Source organism: Atta colombica, unplaced genomic scaffold (assembly GCF_001594045.1).
Source record: "Atta colombica isolate Treedump-2 unplaced genomic scaffold, Acol1.0 scaffold7, whole genome shotgun sequence".
NCBI lineage: Eukaryota > Metazoa > Arthropoda > Insecta > Hymenoptera > Formicidae > Atta > Atta colombica.
Genome location: NW_017259561.1, coordinates 903,068 through 921,636, shown reverse-complemented (window position 1 = coordinate 921,636; position 18,569 = coordinate 903,068). Strand labels below are relative to the sequence as shown.

The following is an 18,569-nucleotide window of genomic DNA, read 5'->3' as shown; positions in this document are numbered from 1 at the left end:
TTAAGAAGAGAGAGAGAGAGAGAGAGAGAGAGAGAGAGAGAGAGAGAGAGAGAGAGAGAGGCAGCCCCCTCGTCCCTCGCAGAATTTGTCCGGAATTTCTAGATATAATTCGTCGTCGGAAATAACGATCCGATTTTCAAGGAATTTACGATCAGTCTTCTCGAGAGTCTACGTCCCGCGCACAGCTCTGTAAAGCAACAATTAACACACACATACACATAAACACGCCCGCCCCACAAACATCGAAACACACTTAATTGTTCGTCCTTTTTAACAAATATAACAGAACTTACGTCTTATCTCGATGCGAGAGCGTACGAGGCGAGATGCTATTGCAATAGGAGTCGAATCGAGATGAGGCGAGGCGAGCTTGTCTCTTCGTTTTCGAAAATTGTACTCTAGCATTGCACTGGCATGCCACTTCGTCGCGGCCTCTTTTGTAATCCTTTCGTCCATCCGACCTAATTGAACATCGAATCACGATATCAGCGTAAATAGATATAAACGAGTATCATCGCGGCCGCGGATATTTGATTTCGTCGTAATCCGCGATTCCAAAATACGTGAGAAATTCAAGATCTCCCGAACTTCTGAATGAAAACAGAGAGGGATCGACTTACAGGAAGAGATTGCGAAGAGTTTCTCTTTTAAACAAAATTGCAACGGAATTGCAAGTCCCATTGAAATAATGTTAAATTGATTCAGTTTTTATTAAAGTACGACATATATATTGAATTCGTGTATTGTTTCAGTCATTGAAACCACTTTAGACGATCTACTTTGTCATATTTTTACTGAGGTACGTCAAAATATATGGTTTAAAAAATTATGATTAAAATAATTCGATATTCCTACACATTTAATTATATTTATTTAATAAATTTTTTTATTTTTGTTATACAATAGTTATTTAAATAAAATTAATTAAAATTTTAGAATAGATATATAATGTATATTTTAATAGTATATTCAATATTTCTAATATCTAATATACAATATATATTTTATATTCTATAATTCCGAATTTTAATACAATACATATTTTATAATTGTATATTCAGAATTCTTTAATGATATTTTCAAATTATGACGCATAAAATTATAAATGAAATATCCTGTCGTGAATTATCGATCATTTAAAGTAGACTTTAAATACATCTCAGGAACGCTAAAACGTTTATTGCGAAGTGCTTATGGTCGCCATTAAAACTTGATGCAAGAAATCAGCTTGAATTATAACACACGAATTGATAAGAAATGAGAAAAGCAACGATACCTGCGGACTCTTATCTCTTTTTCCAAGAATTCTTATTTTCTTTTTTCATTTCTGTATAAAACGCTCTGCTAAACATTTTTAATTACTGTTCTCGTTACTTAACCACATAAATGAGATACGATAAAATTTAATGCGTGCACTCGAACTAACTCGCGGGCGAGGATTGCAAACTTTTCCGGCTCACCGCTGGAGGCGTAACCGTCCAACTGCGTTAGTGTCGCCACCTAGCGTAGGAATTCTTCAACCTATAGTTAACTTCACGCGGATAAGGAAACTCCGCGCGCACGCGCGCAACATGTGCTGCCAAAAACGATGTGAACAGCTGACAGGAAACGAGAGACAGCGGGCGTGTGGTGGATCGATCGTACGTGTCGCTGTCAAAAGTCTGTACACAAACCGCAGGATCTACAATTCTCTCTGAATACATGTAACAAGCATCGCTTCGTTCATATATCATGGCGTTTCTGGAGGTCAGTTGTTTTCATTATTTTTTTGCAATTCGTCTCAATTCGTCGTTTTCTCACTGGATGTTCAAGATAACCTAAACATAAAATATAAATCTTAATTGTCATTTTAGTGGAGACGCTTTAATTTCTTCGATTTGAAGAAGGAAGTTGACGCGGGGAAGATCGCGACAGCGTTTGGGGTGAGTTGATCCTTTTGCATATTGAGATAATGATAGTTACTTCCCAGCAGAAGATATGAATGACACAATGTAACACTGAATTATATCCATGTTGTTTGCCAGTTTAATAAAGAAATGATCACTGTGTTTCTTGCTGGAAAGCATCAAATGTTACCTGACTGTCACACGCCTTTGTCGTAGAGAGGAATAAGCTTCTGGTTGTTTTTACATTTCTTGTACAGGACGCGCAAGTTGCGGCAGCTACCAGTGGCAATGGCAATCTGGTATTCGGGGATAACATAGGCAATGTACATTTAATAAATAGGTTGTACGAAATCACAACCTTTCGAGCTTATGAAATCACTCTGATATTGGCACAGCAAGTCCAACACTCCACTTTTCTGTTTACTATTGGTGTAAGAGTACCACTATGATCTCTTCTGCTATGATATATTTTTTCATTATCTATACAGAGTTTGATAAGTAATGATAAATCTTTTGCACAAGAGCAGAATGGATTAAACTGAGAAGAACAGTCCTCTATCATTTTATAATTTTCGCAATAGTAAATAAGATATTAATTACTAAAATTTGTCAAAAATTCGTGTTCAATAAGTTTTTACTAACAAAGAATTTTTTCATAATTTTTTATCAACTTTTTAGTACTGCATTTTCTTATTTTTATCATCATGAGAAAATATGATATTAGAAAATTCTGAAAAAATTCTCAGAACTTTGTGAAAAGAAAATAAATAATTTTTGTCTCTTATAGTTTTTCTGTAAAGTTGATAGTATTTGAGTAAAAAAATTATTGAAAATCAACTTTCGGTAATTTTTAGCAATTAATATCTTATTAACTATTGCGAAAATTGCAAAATGATAAGACGACTTTTCTTCTCAGTTTAGTCTATTCTGTCCCCATGCGAAAGATTTATCGTTAGTTATCAAATATCCTGTAAATAATAAATTATCAGATTAAAGATTGGATAAATAAGAAATATATAATTTTAATTTGTTTGAATGTATTATATTAATAGGAGGACGAGCCTGGATGCAATCCTACTATAAAGGTTTGGAACTTGGCCAAACTTGATAAACAAGGTAATCCAACATGCGTTCGAATAAGCAGAGCCATACCTAGTTACAGAGCAGTTCCACCAACAGCTTTGTGTGTACATACTAGTCTTACATTAATGGCTATTGGATTCGGGGATGGCTCTATAATGTTGTACAGGTAAGAAACTTTTTGTTATTTCTTGTTTTTATATTGGATATCCTTAATATTAGAAACTAGCATTTCTTTATGCAATATGTTTTATTATAGTAATCTTGAATTACATTTTTTTCAGAGGCGATCTCACTCGAGAAAGAAAGAACAAAATAAAAGTCTTGAAAGACGCCAATCTGTCTATTACTGGCCTCGCGATACGAGCAACTGGTAAGCAAACGTATCTGTTTGTTGCTATGCAAAACAGTGTGTTCCTGTATAATATTACCATTAAGGATAAGGAATTTAAATCTACTTTGGATACTATGGGTTGCGCGCGAAAATGCAGCGTGCTTGCCGAGTCTATGCAAGACAGTCACTTTATGATCGGACGTAATGACGTACGTCAGACATGTGTTGCTTTGTGCTTGTATCTTACCTTACATTTTGCATCCATTTTTCAAAAGAACAAAATTTTCAGGCTATTTATTGTTACACCCCAGATGGTAGAGGTCCGTGTTATGCAGTGGAAGGTCAAAAGATAATGCTAGAATGGTTCAGGACTTATTTGGTGATAGTGGCGAAAGAAGCTGCGAATGTTCCAAGAACGACAACAACTATATCTGCCAAACCCAAGTAATGAATACATGAATGTGTATTTTTTCTTGTAATTGTATAATATTTATGTTATAAAGCATATCTGAAATTTCCATAGCACGATAGAACCGATACCTCCTGGTGTCGATAAGCATATTATTACTGTGCTTGATATTCAAAACAAGTTTATCGTATTCTCTGCGCCGATGGTGTCTGTCCAAGCAGTCTTGTCCGAGTGGGGTGGATTTTTTATACTTAGTGGAGATAATAAATTGTATCATTTAGATGAGAAAGATTTACAATCTAAATTAGCGTTGCTTTTTAAAAAGAATTTGTACGATGTTTCTATAAGGTATGTCTAGTACATAAGATATACTAATTTAGTTGTAATTTAGTTGTAATTAAATCAAAGCATTACAATTTTTAATAATAATATAACTTTGTGCTATCATAGAATAGCTAAAAATCAGCAATATGATGCAGAAGGTCTTATAGACATTTTCCGTCAATACGGAGATCATTTATATTCCAAGGGGGATCATAATGGCGCTATAGAGCAATATATAAAGACTATAGGCAAATTGGAACCGTCTTACGTGATAAGAAAATTTTTGGATTCTCAACATATCGATAATTTGACGACATATTTGCAAGCGCTGCATAAAAACGGACAAGCAACAGAAGATCATACCACTTTGTTATTAAATTGTTACACTAAACTTAATCATACTGATAAGTTAAAAGAATTTATTATGGTAAGTTATATATGCAAAACTAAATATTTGTTAATATATCTGTATAATATATATATATATATACTAGCGCTCTGCGATGTATATATATATATTTTTTTTTTATTACATTACTTTATAAATTTAGACTAAAGATCGTGAAGTTGACTTTGACGTAGAAATAGCGATAAAAGTTTGCCGACAAGCATCACCGGAGGATGCTCTACTACTTGCACAGAAACACGGTAAACACGAATGGTATCTTCGTATTCAAATCGAAGACAAACAAGAATATAAAAAGGCTTTAGAATACATGGCAACTTTAGAATTCGAAGAGGTATTACGTATTTACATATAAATTTCTACAAAAAATGATAAAATATTTATATTAAAAAAACGGTTTAAAAATTATTTAGGCGGAAGCTAATATGAAGAAATATGGAAATATCTTAATAGAAAATGTGCCAAATGAATCCACACAATTTTTGAAAGCCTTGTGCACAAATTATAAACCATCCAACAAACCTCTTGTAGATCAGGTATGAATACATATATATTTAAATTTTATATGTTTAGACTAAGTTATTATTATCTAAAAATCTAAAAGATGGAAATTTATGGATTCTTTTATTGTTGTAGGAAGCTTTGAATGGTTATACAGAACAGCGTGTTGATAAAGCTAGTCCAGAAGATTTTATTCATTTATTTCTAAATAATTCTGAACGACTCGTAGAATTCTTGGAGCATTTAGTTAAATCAGATACAAGGTTATTATTCTTCACGATAAAAAGAATGCATATATTTTTTATCATGAAATTAATTCTTTATCTTTTTCATATTTTTTATAGGTGGAGTACACTTATTTACAACACCTTAGTGGAACATTATTTACATGTTTGGTCGGCATTAGATAACGATGTAGCTAAATTACAATATGAACAGAAAGTTGTACGACTTCTGCAGAATTCCGAGGCCCGTTATGATAAAGACCAAATATTAATACTTTGTCACCAACATAATTTCAGAAAAGGATTACTTTTCCTTTACGAAGAAAGCAAGCTGTAAGATGTGATTGTATAAATAATTATATAAATACTTATAAATACATTTTTTTTATTTATTATCTTAGATATCAAGAAATATTAAGATTTCATTTATGCGAGGGAGATAGCGAACAAGTTCTCGCTACCTGCAAAAGATTCGGTCATCAGGATCCTAATCTATGGGTACAAGCTTTATGGAGTGTGGCTAAAAACAAGGATGCACCAACAAAACTTCTCGCGGATATATTAGCTTATATCGGTAAATATATTTGCAGAATTCAATCAATTGAGTTCAATCAATCAAATACTTTAGAAAATATTGTTTTGTTAATGCATATAAAAATATCATTACAGCTCAAGAAAGACTATTATCTCCTTTAATGGTCATTGACGCAATTTCTACATCATTGACCTGCACACTGGGAGACGTTAGAAGTTATTTGTGCAGTGTATTACGAACAGAAAATGAGCAAACTCAAGCTGACACGGAATTAACAGAGAAATATAGAGCTGATACTCTTAAATTGCGAGAACAAATAGAAGCAATAAAGAATAATACGATAATTTTTCAAGGATCACGATGTAGCGCATGCCATCATCAATTGGAATTGCCATCTGTGCATTTCATGTGTCAACATTCTTATCATCAACAGTGAGTTCAGTTTTTTTTTAATACTATTCTTATTTGTATTATAGTATATGAATTTATCTATCATATAATTTATTTCATTTTATATGTTTTTCTGGATAGTTGTTTTCAAAGCTTTTCGGAAAATGAAAATGAATGCCCAGCTTGCTTGCCAAATAACAAGAAATTATTGGATATTATAAGAGCGCAAGAACAGTCAAGAGATTTACATGAAACTTTCCACAGTCTTCTCGATCGAGCAGAAGATCCATTTTCCTTAGTAGCCGATTATTTTGGTAGAGGCGTTTTTAAAAAATTAACAGTAATCACTGATACAGACAAATCACTACCTACACCGACCAAGTTGGAGGAACCTAAGTTAAATTATGGACCAGGTGCAGAAGCGAGACTCAGATTGAATGAAGGAAAGAGTTCTATCTCAGGTATACTTTAATATCACACTTATATATATATGCGTTTATTTTATTACGTATGAGTTATGAGTTATCTTTCATATATCCTTTTTACTTACAATCTTCAAATAACTAATTAATATGTTTTCGCATTTTTCTAACAGGAAAAATAGAGCCTCGACGAGCTGGATATGACGTTCCTACATTAATAACGGAAGAACGTTTCCGTAATTTTGTCAAGCCAGATGTGTATTCTTCATCGTTGGAGGCGAATATATCAGGAACGGGAAGCGGTTTATCGACGCCACGCGGTAACTCTGCTAAAGCTTCGCCGGTGCCGATTAGAGAAGCCCGCATTTTAAACAGTACTACACCAAAGTCATCGCCAATCGATAAGTCTTTTGTTTCGAAAACCCCTATTGTGTCATCAAATCCCTTTGAAACTGACGATTATGATGAATCTAAAAATCCCTTTGCTAACGATGACGATGATGATGACGCGAATAATCCTTTTAAAGACGATGATAATGATAATGATCGGGTTGGCAACGATGACGATGATTACAATAAAAATCTAAATCCATTCGGTAGGTAAACCGCAAATACATTTCACATCCGTGAAAAATTTGAATCAAGACAAAATATATATAAATGTATGTATACAAACAAATACTTTGCGATACGTAAAAAGAAAAAAATATTGTCAAATGCTTGCTTTAATAAGCATAATGAATTTACGAATCTAATGTATTATGTATAAACTTGTATAGTATCTACTTCAATTTTATATGCTGTAAAAATTTGATTTAGAGCATTAATATCACATTTCCTTCACTTTCACATATCGAAGACTTTATGCTTCGATTTTAGCTTAATATCTGTTAAAAAGAACATAGTGTTACTTAAAATGCTATGCTTTTTGTATCTTTATGTAGACGAAATACGGTATTTACATTTTGTCTATTTGTAAATGCTTATATTTGAGATAATCAGGATCGAAGAATCGTAAAATAAAAAGCAATTGAATCAATGAAAAAAAAGATATATTGATACGCTTTTGTAATAAGACTGTGATCTGAAAAAGAATCGAGTAAAATTTTGGAAGATAAGATTAATTGCAGATTGATTAAAAATTTATTATTGCATTCTGCATTTTTATTTGGCTGTTTTCATGATTACATGATTATATTGTTTAAATAGAAGGAGAGTCAAAGCAAGAAGAATGTTATTATAATCATTATGCCTTTATGTGCTGCATCTGTTTGCTTGAATAGAACAGCACGTGTAAAAGTATTGAAAAAGGAAAACGAATTATAAGATTGTATAATTATAAGATATTAGAAATAAGGAAATAAAAAGCATGAGTTTATATATGTATAAATTTATTTTTTGATTTTATATCATCTATTTCTAATCAAATTTACTTGTCTCAGATAAACTTTTTTTTAGAAGTAAATAGAGCATGTTATTTGTAGATGTCTTTTGCTATAATATCTAATTTCTAAATTATCAAATTGAGGAATCCAGAATTTCTCTGTTCGAAAATCAAACTTATTCATCCAATTACTAACAGAATAATGTACCTATTTATTATAATTTCTTTATAAAAATAAAGAAAATACTTTTATATTAAAAAAATATCTGATTTATAAAAAAAGCAAATCAAATATTTAGATCCGTCTTCTCCGAAAATATATAATCTTCTAATAAATTAGCGTGACTTAAAAGAATCCTCGATGTCATGACAATTTGCAAATTTATAATATTGCATTTAGATTTATTTATAAGTTTATTAGTTATAACATAATTCATTGAGCGGCTAAGTAGCAATTGAATTGTAATTGAATCCCAAGATAAGAATCAATCAAACTTGAGTTTCTTAGCGAATGTGGCATTGGATGCCCATTGACGCATCGAATGCGTCATCATCGCCTATCGTTCATTTCTATCATGGTGGTAGCACTGGGCGAGCTGACGTCATTGTTGAGTTCCGAAATTGAAATCAATAAGTGCAATGTGCAATGTTGTGTGTACATCACGGACGGTGGGAAATGGCGATTATGTCAAAACATTGCGCTAGATCCGATTGCGTTTGACTCGAAACGACAACGAGGATATTCATTGACGAGATGGCTCGCAACAGCAAGAAGAAACTCGCGATATTCATGGGTACATCGAAGTGTCTCATTTATGTGAGTTGCCTCGTCCTTCATGAGTGAATGACGCTCATTTCTCCCAGTTTATTTTTTATTCGAAAAAAATTGCACATTCGCGAATGCAGAAATTGCCGCATTATAGAAATATTTCTGTAATTTTGCAGCTTTACCTAATTGCACTTGAATTCATGATCTCTGGATAGAATCAAACAATGGAGCATCCTATAAAATCCCAAGTATAAAAAGTTATCACGAGATTTTGTTACAATTTTATTAATAAAATTTATTAATAAAATTAATTAAATTTATTAATAAAATTAATTTTGTTACATATTCGATTACAAAATTGTTTATTTTTACGAATGTTTATAATATCACAATTCTTTTTAGGCAGAAGCAAAGTACTGTGCCTCTGATATGCCTGGAGAAATAAAATACTATGAGTATGTTGCCTCTTTTAATTATATATTAACTAATTTTTATTAGATTGCATTTGATTTATCGACTGTAAAAAACTTATGTTTAAAGAATTGTTTATTGTATTTTGTTTATTATATTCCATATGAAAAATTAATTTTACATTGATTATAATATTTGCAGATGTTCAAGAACAGAATATTGTTGTGCTTTTGGTTGTTGTGTGTCACCTGGATTTCATTTCCATCACTTGTGGTATTACTGGTAAGTCATCCAGACGACATCAATTAAAAGTAACATAACAATATTATAATTTCAATATTATAATTTTGCAATATTATAATTAAAATTCAAAAATAAATGTAACACGATACATGGTGTTACATAACAATTATATTGTTGAATGCGACATGTTGTAACATTAATGTTACTTTTAGATGTTGATTGACAATAATGATTTCTTTGAATTTTAATAATAATCACAATGTGTTGTGTAATATGCAGCTTTTCCATTAAACTGAACAACAATAAAAATATGTACAATTAATTTTTCAGGATCCTGGTTATAATCATGTTCTTGGTCTGTTCTGGTGGTGGTTGGTGGTACCGATACTGGTTGCAAGGCAGATACAGAGCAGCAGCTTCGGCTATTCCAACTCGCTCTTCTACCACTAGATCGCAAAGTTCTCTTCGTAATGCATCTTGTCAAGCGCAGCAAGCTCGTATTACATACAATTCAGCGAGAAATACCGTCCTATTACATCGTATGTGGAAAGGCTCGTATTCTTTTCTAATAGATTCACTTTATAAAAAGATTTACTTTGTGTGAGAAATGTGAATACCTTATTTATGTAAATTTCCTTGAACAGGCCCTCAGAGAAATACAGCGGCGCCAGCATATAACGGTAATGCGACCACATCGACACACTATCAGAATATGAACGTTGTATTAAATGATGCCAATTGCCCTTATTATCAATTATACGGTCCTCCGCCTAGTTATGAGACAGTGATAGCGCAAACGCGTGGCAAAATCTCAAATCCGGCATCGCCAGAGTCGTCTGCCGCCCGGTTGAATCTACAAACGGCGAATGTGATACCAAATCCGAGTGTACCACAGTGTTTTTTCTATAGCTGCAATTCTCCGGCGAGATTGGTGGACGGTAATTCGAGTCAATGTCAAAGTGATACCACGAATGCTCATCAACTTGATAGTCATGAGAATGTTCCTTTCGCGCATTTTTCCCAATATTGCACCACGAACAGTGCGGTTGGTCAAAACATGTGCGTTCCTTTGGAATATCCAGAAGAATCGATCGCGTCCGGGGGAAATAATTTCAGTTGTAATTATCAGAATAGTCCGCATCGATTACCAGGATATCCAACAGATAGATTGCCCAATGTGTCGGATGCGGAAAACGTGGCTCGTGGCTACGAGATTCCGAGTACCGAACATGCGATGCTCAATATTGACGCTGCGACTAGCAGCTATGGAGAATGTAATCCTTGGCATGAAAATGATCAATCTGTACGAGTCCATGGTAAGATTACCATGCAGGATGAAACTCGAACATCTCAGAAGAGATGCATGACGACCACAGATATGCACACTCTCTCGCCTAAGGAGAGCAGAAGCGAGAATGAATTGAAGCGTACGTTTAACGTAGTTCCTGTAATGCAGAGAAACTTTCCGAGAGGACGTACGAATTATGGCGGTTCCTTGCGATTACCGCGTAAACACACCGGTATCATTTACCAAGGTGATGGCTTCCAAAATGTTCTCCTCAGAGATTCGTCGAATGCTTCCCAACGGAGCACTTTTAATTCTGCTCAGACAGCAGCATCCGAAAGCGCGAGTTTTCTGGAACGAGATGCGAATTCTTCTCAATCAAATCCATCCAATAATGTGATATTAAAATCCTTTATTTTTGAAAATGTGCAATTGCCTCCAAGCGAAAATGTCGAGGAGGCCCGCGGTCTTCGTACAATGAATCGGAATATAAACTTTGATCTTGAAAGTAAACACAAATTAGACAGATCAAAGTCATTAGACTGAACGTAAATTGAAATTCTTATTGCGCGTATTACGCGATGTTTATTCTTATATGTCTCTACTATTTGCGCATAACTTGTATAGCAATACAAACTTAGGATGCGGTCGAGTTGCCGCTACGAATGCTTCGAAACATTTTTGATTAGTCAATAAAATTTTTATCTTCCGATTGGTTAATCAAATGCTTTGAAGCATTTGTAGTGACAACTCGACCGCACCCTTAATTGTTCGTTATCAAGATACGTTATCAGAATAATCTTTAACGGAGTTTCCGACTGTCGCGAAGAAATAACGATTCTATTTTATCAGAAATAATGTGGTATCATTTTTATTAACACGTATGTATGGAATATTTTACGCAGCGGTAAGTGTTTCGTATTTACCAATTTCATAGTATTGTTTTACAATACTTCACTACTTCTTTAATTATCAATTTTAACGATTGAATCTCATGAAAGATGTGTGTGTGTGTGTGTGTGTGTGTGTGTGTGCGTGCGTGCGCGCGCGTGTGTGTGTGTGTGTATCGTTCATTATTACTTCTCACACAGAATTAGCAAATCTAATATTAGACATTAGAATTAATTCGCACTTTCACAATATATTTGTTGCAATTCTGAAGCTGAACTATTTTGATTATCTATTGAGATGCTAAATATTATCTCTAAATGTGATAGGCGATAGTTCCATCTACATACGGCGAAACATTTTATTATTTCTGATACCTACGATATATACTGCCAAGATCTTTTTGAACGTCGTGTGTCAGATATTAATTTTTTTTATTTCTGCATTACACTTAACATAATAAGATTAAGGTGAAACAATGAAAATGATGTTTCAAAAGCGCGACCCAATTTAATCCACCTACGCACAAAAAAGATATCAATCATTACTTTATATGGTAATGATAAGTAAATCGCACATCTTTTTTTATGAACTTGAAAAACGAATTCATGAATTATTTATGAAAGACCACGGAAATGGCTAAAGTCTTCAATAAAATTCATAATAAATAAGATTTATTTGAAATATCAAATAAATTTTAATGTATTTTTTCTAACAATAATATTGATAACATTGAACTTGACAATGCCGAAGTATCGTCTTTCGTGCAGCATATTTTCGTCAAGTCATTCTTCTCTATATATATAATATTTAAGCTTCTATTATATATGCACAGTAACATTATCTCTATATTAAATAATGCGTAAATTACTACACGTTGCACACATACATTAAGATACAGTGATCCAAAGAAAATTCTAATTTATTATAAAAAATTCAAGAGTTTACGATTGAAACAGCAATACTGCATATAACTATCATAATAAAGATACGATCGCGTAAAAGAATAAGAAGTTAACAAAACGAAGGTCATTTAGTTAACGTTAGAAAATGAACGTGAGGGAATATATGTGAAAATAAATATAATTCATCGTTCAACTGAATTAAGTTACAAACAAATATTTTTGCGCATGTAATACGTTAATTTCCTCACATATTGTATAATAGATAATATTTTTACTTCAAAAATCTCTTTATATTTATATATATTTTATAAGAAGAAAAATGCGTCCTCGAGCTGTGACTAATCTTGATTTACTCGTATATCAATATGGAAAAATTAATTGCAATCCTCGCGAATCATATCTTTTAGATGAATTGACATTAAAAGAATTTAAAACAGTTCAATTTATACATATGCTATACGTCTCGCTATTATTTTTTAAATGCAATATACACATGTGTATTAAATTTTAAGATACGTCGTCAGTCCTTCGGCTTAGCTTGTTGAGCATAATAGCGGTCCAAGAAAACGCAATATGTGCCAATAGCGACAAGTCCGTTAGATAAGCAAGTAATTGGATAAGCGAGGCGCGATCTCGCAGCCAAGGAGGTCTTACCTTAAAAAGCAAAGCAAAATATAAGAGATATATGTACACACTTATTTTTTGTAATCGATTCTAACTGATAAATGGGCTGTTTAACGAGAGTCCATGTGATTATATAATAAGCTTGTACCATATATATTATATATCATATAATGTACATCTATATATATATATATATATATATATACATACCGCCACGAGTCTACAACAATTTCTAGTCAGAAGTCACTATATTTTGTGTGCGTGCGTAGCCTGCGCGTTATATCATAGCTTTAATAAGCTCTAGTCTCTGAATGATCTTCTCACCGTAATGTGCAATCATGTATTCGCGCGGTATCAGTGACACTGTAAGATACCGTATCTAATGTGAAAGAATGTCTATCCAAAATAAAGACACCAAATATTTATTCACATACAACCAAGATAATCTTTGTGGCGTTAAAAGTGAATTCCTTTAAAACTGTAGTGTATCATGAAATAAATTTAATTAAAAGATGTTTTTAAGTAATTAAAATTGAGGTACTTCAAAATGAGATGGACATCGCGATATTTTTAAGGCGATATTTTAAAGATTAACTAATCGAAATTCTCAAATTTACTGTTCAAATAAAAATCAATTTTTAACGTAAGACAAAATGAATAGTGACATTTTTATGATAATAAAATAATAATAAAATAAATCAACAATATATTTTCCTATGAATTTATATGATGAAATTAAAAAGTTACTAATGTTTCAAAGAAAGAGATGCTTTTAGATTGTTGAACTTTTTAATATTTCTTTATGTTGATATGTTAAAGCGAATTTCTTTCTATTCCGCATTCGGCATTTTTTCAGTAGTAGATGCTCGCATATTGGCAAGTAGTAAGTAATGAATATACATTACAAACAGAAGTAGTATATATATTCAAAATTCTAAAATTATGGAAATTATCGATAATTAGAAATTTGTTTCCAAAGTATCATTCAATTTTTTTAGTTTTCAAATTATTTTTGTTCCTCCGAAAAATACTTGTAATGTGCATAAAAAATGACGATCTTACTCAGTCGCCCAATTGCTAGAGCTATCCATTATTCGCGTGATATTTCAACGAATCAATTATGAGTAATATGATGTGACAATGTGTTATGATAATAAGGCGATACTTGTCGCAAAACGACGATAAGAGATGGCAGGTGAAACCGGACGGGCGAGAAATCAATATAAACGGGATTCGTGGAGTCGTGGGGTGTGCGGGGTTGCACGACGGAAGGTGGTAAGGGCATCCTCCTGTTGAGAGAGGCAGCTGCCAAAAGCTGATTGCAGCGCATTTTACCGGCCACGCTGGCGAAAACGACGGAAAATGTCGTAGTTTCGGTGGCAGCCGGAAGTACCCAGTGAAATCCGTCTTGCCTTCTTTCCTTTGTCTTCCGCCACCTCTCTGTCCGGCTTCCACCCTTCGGTTCCTGCCCTTTTCGCGATCGCTGCCCCCGACTCGTGTGCGGGCGCGCGTATTCCACCCTCAATGGTGAATCAATAATTAAGGTGACAGTGCAGTGGTTGCGCGATCGTGTATCGGGTCAAGATGTCGGTGAAGGTGAGTCCTCGTACGTTCGGCGAATACGATGCGAACATGTATGACAGTTCCGGTTCCCTGATATGGGATTCCCGGTTGACTGATTAACGAAATAACTTCAGTTGAGCCGAGCCCGCTGGCGAAATGGTCTCCCTGCACTCTGTTGGGAGTGCTGTTGTTATGTAACGCTTACAATTTCGAATATTGATATCTTATCTCGCGTATAGGAAGAAAGAAAGAGAGAGAGAGAGAGAGAGAGAGAGAGAGAGAGAGAGAGAAAGAGAGAAAGAGAGAACGATTATGACGCTCATATCGTCTTCTTACAGACTTCATTATCATCGATAAGCATTAATGATCGTAGGTCATGGCTTATCACTTATACATGAATTAAAAAACGGTATTTATCTTGGTTTGGATGCGTTTTTAGTCCGTAAATGTGATTAACCGAGCGCGATTACTCGCGAGATATTGCGATATATCTTCGATTGCTGTTTCGCGCCTAAATACACGCAACACTCAAGCAGATTTTCACGTTGCATACGGAGCGTTCAGTAGGGTGATTTTCCTACTGAAAAGAATCATACCGCAAAGTTATATAACAAAATCGTGTAATTAAGACAAATAAATCACGTAACAGATTATTTCAAATCAGTACGTGATTTTTTAAAATGATTTGAAAAACACATGATAATAGAAATAATTTCATTCATCCTGTGATTTTATCGAATATTAAAGAATTGAACAATAAAAATAGAAAAAAAGAACACATATCATTTGATTTTTCAAATTACATAATTTCGTCATGTAACTGTATGACGTGACTTTTTTCGATATTGGATTAACTTCTTTGTTGTTTCTGTTTAAAAAAAAATTCGAAATAAGATCCGTATGATTGGAAATGATCATCACGGAAATTAATATGAAATATTTATGTATTTCTCGAAGTATATCTTTTATAGCGAAAAATTATTACAATCTTTGAAGTCGAACTTCTTTCTAAAGAGCGCAAATTGAGCCAGTCTTTGAAAAGAGTGATTTAATTTTTAATCTTTAAAGATTTTACTTTTCAGAGTGAGATTCATTATAAAAGTTTTAGAGAGTAGATTAAGTTGTCTTGAAGCACGATCGATTTTTCTTCAATATTCTAATTTATTAAAGCATCGTCTTCTTTTTGTTTTCACATGTACGCGATGACGTATTTCTTCAGGTTGCTTTAGTTTTGTATGACAATGATTGTGCATTAAAACCAGTTACAATTTGTTGATCTTATTACAGTATAATGTCCGCGCATAGTTGACTGTTGCATTAAGTCGCGAAATATTTTAATGGCAATAACAGCGTCACAAGTGTCCGCTTCCTGCCAGAACGCCAGAGGCCCTTTGTCGAAGGCGAAGATAATCCGAGAGTGCTCGCGCACTCAGACACGCGTGCGCGCGTCGCGTGTATATTCGGAACGCGTCACGCGCGTGCTTTTCGGCGCGCACTTACGCACGCCGTCCTCAGTGCATTGCGTCACTGCGTATAGATTGTAGTTGGTGTAGTCGGCGCGTAACCAGTAACCACCGGCACTAGTATTGACACGTACCGCTTGTTCCGCCCTTTTTTGCGCGGAGTTCCGAAAAATCGGAAATAAACGCAAATTCAAAGCTCGCGGAAGTATTTCGTTCTTTGACTTGAACGCTAAAAAAAGAAGTGTTTTATGTAATTTTAATATATTAAAATGTTTTATTCTTTTCTCTATTTTTAAATACTTAAACACTATATGCATTTTATATCCAAACACGTAGTGTTTTCATTAAAAAAGTTTAAAATTAAATCTTTTCTAAGTGTTTAAAAAATACAAGAATAAAACATATTTCTTTTTACAGTGAAGTTTTTAAAAGTGAGGCGTGACCTGAAATTGATTTTACTTTTTGTTTTCTAATAAATACTTGTCAATTATCTTCTTAAAAATTAATTATAACTAAAAAGGTCCAGATAACTGAAAATTGATGTGATAATTTATTTTTGTGCAATTATTTTTGTGTTGTGTGCGCATTAAAGGTTCTCTAGCGTTATTTTTCACTTTATCGAAGAAATGAACTATGAAGATCTTGATCTTCGGTGAAAATTTGATTGCAATCTTTTTTCGCTTTTTGCAGCTTCTTAACATTTAACTTTGAACATTCAACTAATACAAAAATTAGAAGTTTAATGTAGATAATTATATTTTTAGATTTTTAAACTTTATTTAATTGGAACTTAATTAATACTTTTTAATTGCTTGTAACTAATTGTTACTAAACTAAACAAATTGTTATGATTGTATTTATTTTAATAAGAAATTAACTTATTAAAATTCTCTCTTTTTCTATCTTTCTGTTTAAATTATTTTATGGATTTATAGATAAGGAAAAGATGAACTTTCTATGTCAATCAGAAGTTTGATAATGTCTTTACATAATTTGAACAGTCGCTATTTAAATTTAAAACGTGTTTGCTTAACATCTCTTTTGTAAATTTAGTTATTAGCATATCTCTGATCGAGCACATTTGCACACAAAAAGCCAAATGTTTGGCACACATTTTCTCTTTTATAGAGAGTGAAAAAGAGAGATAAGACTAGCGATCGAAGCACATGCAAAGTGTTTGTAAATCTGTCATCTGCTCTCGTTCACGATGACGTAAATACTATCAGTGAATCTTGAACAAAGGCTGTAGGTCAATATACGCGTATTGCTTACTTGACGGACGAAAATTGAAGCTAGTATTCACTCGTTTCTCGTTAGAATATAGAATATCTATTCGCCAAGCCAATGTATCACAACGGTCAATATGATTCTCTGCGTTCTCCGCTGAATGTGGAGTAATTTAAATTCGTGCGAATTACAATCGATAAGTTTAACAATGCTAGAGCTCTCTTGATGTTAAACGATAAACGACCTATGTCAAATAAAATAAATTTGTTCTAATATTATTCGAACGCGCCTTTAGAACAAGCGACATTCTAGCTTATAGAGTCGAAAGCACGAGTTATATTTTTAGTACGATCTAAAATCGTAGCGTTGCTGCGAAGTTCGCGAGTGAATTTTGCACTTTTGGTAAAGCTATCGCAGAGATCATAGTCCAAAATTTACTTATTGAAAATCATCAAAAAGTGATCATTTTATTTTACTAATCCGCAATTATCCGCAACTCGTAACATCGAGATCTTCAAGTTAATTTAACTTCTTAGTGCTTTAAAAAAATCTAATTTCGCCTAAGAATCGAGCAAATTAATTACAAAATGAAGAATGAAAATGGACTAGGATTGTGTTGAAACTTGTGACGAAATAATCAGTATTACATTTTATAGTCAAATTCAGGATTAAATTAGAGAACAATAGTCTGCTATTATAGAATATTTATTCATGATGCAACTGACATTCCGTGGATTTCATTTCCGTGATCAACAGTGTAGCGTATGAATATCATTTTTTTCATGTGAGTGCTGATATTGCGTTGCAACGTTTGAATTGAGACCATTGCGGTTATTGTACTTCCACTCGACAAACTGTGCCACAAAAACAAACATCTGCTATGCAGATGAGGATCAGTGAAATACAAATATAAAGCGTGGGCCGTGTTCTTCATGAAAATTTTTTTGCGGTGAGTGTTACTGTGATCGACACCTTCTCAGGTTCATTTCATTGGGAAAAAAAAAAAAAAAAAATAAGAAAAGGAATAAAATATTTTGAAGCGCTTAAGCTGAAGTTTTGAATTTCAAAATAAAGCTTCGTTTTATCATATTTTTAATAATAGATTTTTTTTGATTGATTAAAATTTAATAAATTTAATAAATTTAAAAAATTTAATAAATAAATTTCTTTTTCCTTTAATGAAAGATGCAACGATAATTATTAGAACAATATTTTTTTATTAAATCTCTCTCTTTTTATCTTTCTTTTATGTATATATAATTATCAGAAATTAAAAGTAATTACTAAAATTTCTTT

The 18,569-nt window shown here is 33.0% G+C and overlaps 3 protein-coding genes across 7 annotated transcripts in view; all 3 read left to right on the top strand.

Annotated features, from left to right (window-relative positions):
• Nucleotides 1-1,618: 1,618 nt before the first annotated feature.
• LOC108692354 (vacuolar protein sorting-associated protein 11 homolog) lies at nucleotides 1,619-7,152 on the top strand. 2 transcript variants are annotated; one of them, XM_018200571.1, is made up of 16 exons: nucleotides 1,619-1,746; nucleotides 1,854-1,922; nucleotides 2,144-2,317; nucleotides 2,939-3,135; nucleotides 3,251-3,509; nucleotides 3,590-3,744; nucleotides 3,824-4,057; nucleotides 4,160-4,460; nucleotides 4,585-4,773; nucleotides 4,853-4,975; nucleotides 5,076-5,203; nucleotides 5,285-5,497; nucleotides 5,566-5,738; nucleotides 5,834-6,131; nucleotides 6,231-6,550; nucleotides 6,685-7,152. In XM_018200571.1, exons 1-16 carry the CDS (start codon nucleotides 1,732-1,734, stop codon nucleotides 7,113-7,115), a joined length of 3,279 nt encoding a protein of 1,092 aa, XP_018056060.1. In that variant the 5' UTR covers nucleotides 1,619-1,731; the 3' UTR covers nucleotides 7,116-7,152. The 2 variants fall into 2 exon arrangements, with proteins under 2 accessions (XP_018056060.1, XP_018056061.1); XM_018200572.1 differs by lacking the exon at nucleotides 2,144-2,317.
• Nucleotides 7,153-8,572: 1,420 nt separating this feature from the next.
• Nucleotides 8,573-11,149, top strand: LOC108692386. The gene is made up of 5 exons (XM_018200610.1): nucleotides 8,573-8,712; nucleotides 9,067-9,119; nucleotides 9,277-9,357; nucleotides 9,649-9,869; nucleotides 9,963-11,149. Exons 1-5 carry the CDS (start codon nucleotides 8,650-8,652, stop codon nucleotides 11,147-11,149), a joined length of 1,605 nt encoding a protein of 534 aa, XP_018056099.1. The 5' UTR covers nucleotides 8,573-8,649.
• A 273-nt stretch (nucleotides 11,150-11,422) lies between these two features.
• Nucleotides 11,423-18,569, top strand: part of LOC108692416 (endothelin-converting enzyme 1) — a 14,172-nt gene continuing 7,025 nt past the window's right edge. Inside the window, exons 1-2 of one of the 4 annotated variants that reach the window (XM_018200650.1) lie at nucleotides 15,979-16,296; nucleotides 17,930-18,222. Coding sequence is in view for 2 of the 4 variants with exons in the window: in XM_018200647.1 (XP_018056136.1) it covers nucleotides 11,487-11,510 (24 nt within the window). In the remaining 2 variants the exon portion in view is untranslated. Of the gene's footprint in view, nucleotides 11,511-14,264; nucleotides 14,617-15,978; nucleotides 16,297-17,673; nucleotides 18,223-18,569 lie in introns of those variants that run through there. The other 3 variants (XM_018200647.1, XM_018200648.1, XM_018200649.1) reach the window with 3 other exon arrangements.

Excerpts from the sequence above, each read along its gene's own strand:
- LOC108692354 (XM_018200571.1), top strand. Across the intron at positions 1,923-2,143 it reads AGATCGCGACAGCGTTTGGG|GACGCGCAAGTTGCGGCAGC; the intron begins GTGAGTTGATCC and ends TTTCTTGTACAG. Across the intron at positions 5,204-5,284 it reads TTAGTTAAATCAGATACAAG|GTGGAGTACACTTATTTACA; the intron begins GTTATTATTCTT and ends TATTTTTTATAG.
- LOC108692386 (XM_018200610.1), top strand. The coding sequence starts at position 8,650 with ATGGCTCGCAACAGCAAGAAGAAACTCGCGATATTCATGGGTACATCG. Across the intron at positions 9,120-9,276 it reads GGAGAAATAAAATACTATGA|ATGTTCAAGAACAGAATATT; the intron begins GTATGTTGCCTC and ends TAATATTTGCAG. Across the intron at positions 9,870-9,962 it reads ATTACATCGTATGTGGAAAG|GCCCTCAGAGAAATACAGCG; the intron begins GCTCGTATTCTT and ends TTCCTTGAACAG.